The sequence below is a fragment of the Manacus vitellinus genome, unplaced genomic scaffold, assembly GCF_001715985.3.
Source record: "Manacus vitellinus isolate BGI_N305 unplaced genomic scaffold, ASM171598v3 scaffold_67_pilon, whole genome shotgun sequence".
In the NCBI taxonomy this organism is placed as follows: domain Eukaryota; kingdom Metazoa; phylum Chordata; class Aves; order Passeriformes; family Pipridae; genus Manacus; species Manacus vitellinus.
The window spans coordinates 2,102,192-2,108,191 of record NW_021940737.1 but is presented as its reverse complement, the minus strand read 5'-3'; the positions used below and the strand labels follow the sequence as shown (position 1 = coordinate 2,108,191).

Genomic DNA, 6,000 nt, shown 5'->3' with positions numbered 1-6,000 from the left:
GACAGATATGACCACTTTTACACAAGGCATTTAAATATTGTTTCATATAATGTCAATAAGGGATGTTGAGTTACTTCTACTTACGAAAGTTAAGATGCTATATGGAAGAAAAAATGTAAAAAAATAATGGAAATAGGTTTGAGGGGAGCTAGTCACATTTCATGGCTTGTCACCATTTACTCTGTTTTGAAATTAATATCATTACCAAGAAGAAGATTTTAAGAGTCATGTGAATGCCCTGAAGCTTCAGTATGAAAAGAAACTGTCATCTGTTTTCCAAGTGAGACAAAACAAAGACATGGCAAAAGCCTGAGGGTTATTATTTCAGCACCCTAGTTTAGCACTGTATTTGTTATAGTGACCTTGCAGAGTTTATGCAGGACTTGGGGTTTGATGGTACAAATCTCCAACTAGTATTTTGCTCCAAAGGACTCACAATTTAGCTAAAGATAAAATGCATCAAAGGTGGTGGAGAATGTGGCTCTTCAGTAAGAGGACCCAAGTATTTGTGGATAATCAGATGCACAGTTAGCTGCTATTGTAAAGGTTTTAACTTTGCCTACAGTATGCAGGTGGCAATTGGAGTCATCCAAAATAATCCACAGAGGTCTTGGATGTTCACACTTCTTCTGGGGCCTGAACTCCAACCTTGCCTGTCATCAACAACATCACCTGTACCTCTACTAATGAAGGGAAACCCTGTGATCAGATCTATCTGTATAGATAATTCTGCTTCCCAAATCCCATCTGAAAGCATATTTAAAAATATTTGGACATAGAAGTGTTCCCTGGGAATTACAGCTAAATGAACTGCAAGGGAAAAAAGAGGGATAACCAGATTTTTTTTTTTGTACATTAAGTATTTTCAGGTACCAAAATGACAACCTTCTCACATTGATTGAGGATGAACTGTAAGTACTATTTTTAAACAGCTTTGGATTTTCTTAGTAAACTGTTCCTCCAGTCCTGCTTGCAGTGTAATTACTGCCTATCCAGCAACAAAGAAATAAGAATGTCTTAGGCAATGTCTTTTTCCTCTGGGGACAATGTGAAATGGTATTCAGAAAGGTACCGAACTGTAATATACTTACAGAAAAAAAACCACCCCACATAGTAATCAAGTGTGGAGGTTAGAGGGAAAAAAACCACCCCCCAAACCTTGATTAGAATTTATCTAAAACTACCTGGAATTTATCAGACCTATAAATAAACCTAGAGGAAAAAGGTTGAAACCATTGTAAGTAAACAAAAAAGCCAGTAGATGGCACGAGAGACCTTGAGATTTGACATAAAGCTCAAATGACCACTAATAGCTACTCTCTTCTGCAACCTTCTGTGCTGTCTCTGGTTTTAGCCCTAACTACTGTATTTGCTAGATTCCTGAGGTTTCTTATTCATCAGCTGCACTTAGATCCACACAGTACATTTATTTTTAGGGACAACTAAAGTTCATTTAATAACTCATTCAAACATGCTGAGTAAAAGCCTAGCTCTGTTAAGTTTAACCATTGGCTTCAGTGGGGTTAGAACTGTAGATGTTATTTTTTTTTAATGCTCATGCTGTGGAGCAAGCATTTCATTTCCAGGAGGGGTTTGATAGTAGTGGTTTTTGTCCTTTCCTATCACACTGCAGCTCCTTCCTCTGGAGCAGAATGACCATGTTTTCCTGAGAGTCACTGTGTCATTTAAAATTAGTGAATCAAAAGAACCAGTTCTGATGGACAAAAGGTTTGTTGTCTTTGTCTAGGATACAAAAGGCTGTGTCTCCAATAGCCTTTTTCTTATCCCTCTGTAATAGCAGCATCCAATTCTAGGCTTTTATGAATAATCCACTAAGGTTTAACCAAAGCTGACCGTGAACAAATTAAGTATATTGTTTTGATTTTTTCCAAATGTATGGTTATTTTACAGTTGGATGAATCTGGAAATGAAAACCTTCAACTTAGCAATAAAATATACTCATGTGGTTTGGAGATCTAGTGGAAAAATTTACTTTTCAACTCCAGGATCATTGAAGAACTTGCAAAAGACATATGGGACTATAAATTCATAAGCATTTCTGACTCCATCAAGTAGGTAAGTAGTCATATCTTTCTGATGCAGAAAATGAGATGCAGAAGTCCCCAGCCTCATGCAAAACCACATTACAGAGCTGCAAGGGCAGGATTAGGACTCAAGCCTGGCTTATGCTTAGGCCTGCGTTTTTTTCTGACACTCCTTTTTTTTTTAACAGTACTAGAGTACCATAATGGCAAGATTATATTACTTGGTTACTGCAATAAAGTCCAGAATTCATTAATTCATGTCATTGAGAAGCAGTGGGAATGAAAATTAGAATGCATAAAAGCTCAGCCTATGTAGCACATATTTTAATAGTGGGTTGGGTGTATAGCTTTGGTTTGCTTTATAAGAAAGGACAGGCATGATTTCCAAATGAAGTCTAAATATGGACTGCAGATATCCTCCCAGATGGGTTGGAAACGTCTGTGTGGTGCATTAGAAATTCCAGAAGGGCTTTTTCACACTTGTACTGCTAATGTCCTTAATTCCTTTGGCAAAACGAGCCTGTTCTAAGTCTTTTGCTTTGCCATGCACACTGCCAACCTCGGGCTTTCCTGACGCTCGTTACACTGTGGTTTTACAGCTGCAGTGTCACTGAAGCCTTTCAGTCAGTCCAAGACATTCAGCTGTCTCAGCAAGAGGGCACTAAGGAACAGGAGCTGGGCACAAAGGAACAGGAGCTGGGCACAAAGGAACAGGAGCTGGGCACAAAGGAGAGCTGCCCCTTGGAAATGGAGCTCATAGGAGCTGTGTCTGCGCGGGCAGTGACAGGCGTGTGCCTGGGTTTTGCCAGTGCTGCTTTCCCCTCTGGCTCAGCCCAGCCCAGCCCAGCCTGTGTCACTGGAGGGGTCATGGTGAGTGAATTCCCTGCCCGTGGGCTGGCACTGTGGGGCATTTTCACCTTTCTTTCCTCCTGTGTGGGACAGGGCACGAGCCAGGAGTTTCGTTAGGTCTTTTGGGCTCAAGTGCAGCATCTTGGCTTTACTGCCCAAGAACACCACAGTCAGTGGGAAGTGTTAAGAGAGAAGCTCCTGCTAAGGAGAAGACTTACGTGTGTTTTGGCATGGGCAGGATACCTCTGGCCAGGCATGATGATTTAGCAGTAACAGTTCTGGTGGCTCCTTTCAGCTGGGGTGCTGGAGGTACCTTCTCGTTGGTGCAAGATCCAAAGTGGGCCTTCAGTGGGGACAGGCCTGGCCTGGCACACTTATTCCTTTTTTAATGCTGTACAGTATCTACTATTATTATATATCATCACTGTAGAATAAACTGATTTGGGACTGCTGATCAGTCTCTGCCTTCTAAGTTTTTTTTCCAATGCCTTTAAAAGTCTGTAAATGGTTTCTGGGAGAAGGTGTTTGCCTTTCTAAGCTGCTTGTATCTTTTGTGCTGCACATCCCAGCTTGATCGTTGTTAATTAGTGTCGTGCTTCTGTGTAGAGGACTGTGTTTTACTGAGAACAGAATTGCTTCTCTTTGCTGTTACTAAATTCCTGTTCTGGTAGTTGAGCATGAAACTTCATTTTTCTTCCCTCCTACATCTCTTCACTACCTTTGTCTTATCTGGAGTGGTTGACTGGCAAAAGTTTCTCTTTTGTAAACAAGAGGATTAAGGAGAAAGGTGTTGGATTAAAGATGACAGTCTGATCCTATGAATGTCAATGTCAAATCTCCCATAAGCCACAGTGAAAACAATACCAGGAAGAAAAGGGCTCTCCAGGCGTAATATTAGTGTGATTTTAAAGGAAAGTGGAATGCAATATTCTAATATTCTTTGTCTCCCTTCTTGTTTGGGGCTACCTGTTTTGCACTGTAGCACTTCTGATGAGTTAGTAAACACAGCTTTTGTATGGGGTATTTGTGAATGCTTTGTTACAAATAAACACACAGGGCAAGAATTCATGTTGCTGGTCTGGAAGAGATATGCATGAAAAAAAAAGCTGTTGAATAGAGCACTGTCTATTTGCATATAGACCAGGCACTACACATGAAGGTTCTCAGATGCAACAACTTGTAGACCAAAATAAGGCTGGGAGAAGGAAAAGAGCCAGGTAACCACCTTTTGCCCTTTGTAATATCCTCAGGAGAGATTCTTCGGGACAGAGGCAAATGTGCTTGCCCCAAGTATGCACTAGGCATCTGGTTTGAACAAACTCATAATGGCTTACTTCTGGAGGTAATGAAGTGAGCACTGCACATGGAGAACAACCAGGCCTTTTCTAACTAACTCCAAGTTGGTGGCAAGCTGCAACCCGAGAGAGAGTAAAAGGAGTACTGTACATTACTCATGTTTCTGCTCTTGAGGGAAAAGCACGGTGAAACCTTATTCTGTAATTGTTCAACTATTTAGTCTTCAATCATCTTTCTGATAGATCAGTTTTTAGGTAGAAGGAAAAGTATTGTCTTTGATGACAGTTTCCTGACAGCGTTTGGGTTCAGCAGTACCTTGCCCACGCTAAGGCTTCTCTTGGAAGAGCATGTTGGCTGCTGTGGAAAACATACCATGGTTCACTGCACGGCTGATTTGTGACACGGGGTGAAGAGAGGTTGTGCCACTGCTTAGAGTTTGAAGGTGTCACCTATTCCTGGTGCCCTGGGGTGGGAAGGAATTACCTTTTCTGCACAATGAAAGCCAGCAGATTGACTCTTCACTGGTTAAACACAGTCTAACTATCCTGCTTGTACTTTATTTTAGCTTTATGATGCTATTATCTTACCTACTTTTCTATATGTTACTTTTTGGTGTATTTGGAATGCTACTTGATGTATTATTGTTCCCTGAAGTTTTTGAAGCCACCATTTTCATAAATATACAATAGGAGATGGTAAAGCAAAAAAAAAGAAAAGTTCCTATTCACACTTTTAGCTCATGAAGCAACAGAACATCCATTGAAATTTAAATGAAAATGGAGACTGTGTCACACACTATAGCTCTCTGGAAAGCTACAGTGGGAGTCTAGCAGTCCAATTCATTCCTTTGTAGAATGTACTAAGGCTAATGGTCTTGCTGGGAGTAAAATGTATTTTTTTGCAGAACGGTTCCAAGAACAGACTCTGCTCTTTACCAGAAAACATAAAAGAAAACAAATGCTTACTGTGTCTTTAGTATGCTAAATATGAAATTCTTTGCACAATGGAATGTTAGTAGTAGCCGTAATCATGTTTTCCTTTCATCACCTAGTGAATATAATTTTAAGAGAGGACTGCTGTAATTATATCGCAGATAAAAGCCAGCAGAATTTCTGTATAATATTATCGTTGGCCTGATTGTTTTGTTGATAGGGAAAAATAAAGAGAGACCACATGAATACTTATTTAATGAACAACATATTTATTAAGCAGTGCAGACTGTACCTAATGCATTTGACTTTGCAGTAGGGTTATTTCCTTCAAGCACCTCTCTTAATATTTTACTACAGCTATTACGTTCCCTTCTTATCTGTCCAGCTATTCAATTATTTGTGTGGTATGTCTATAGCACAACGGTAAAGTGTTTAGCTTAACTACAGTCGCCAGTGCAGGTACAATCGATGTCAGCATCCACAGACTCCACAACATCCTCAGATGCAGATTTCTTATCGCTGCTCCTCTGCCATTCCAGCAGGCTTACAGCAGTTTCTGTCAGAAGAGTGAAGCCATTGTTAACTAACATCAGGCAAATTAACACATTTCAGTGAAATGCTGTTTTGATGGCTGTCAACTCCCTCATCAAGTGAAGAATGAAGTCCTGCCCTCACGGCTGACATCTAACTGACTCATTGACTTGGAGCAGGATTTTCATCCATGATATAATTACTCTAATACTCCCCTAAAACCAAAATGAATTACATTTCATGAAACACAAAGACAACAGGCAGCAGGCTGTAAAAGTGCTGGAGGTAGCCGCTGTCGGTGTAAGACCACCACGTACCAATCCACATCAGCAATCTCTTTTTGTGTT

The 6,000-nt window shown here is 40.4% G+C and overlaps 1 protein-coding gene across 1 annotated transcript in view; it reads right to left on the bottom strand.

Annotated features, from left to right (window-relative positions):
• Positions 1-5,370: 5,370 nt before the first annotated feature.
• The window catches only part of LOC103759554 (vitellogenin-1-like), a 43,327-nt gene continuing 42,697 nt past the window's right edge, over positions 5,371-6,000 (bottom strand). The window contains exon 36 of the mRNA XM_018083735.3: positions 5,371-5,678. Coding sequence (XP_017939224.3) covers positions 5,560-5,678 — 119 coding nt within the window. The 3' untranslated portion in view covers positions 5,371-5,559. The remainder of the gene's footprint in view (positions 5,679-6,000) is intronic.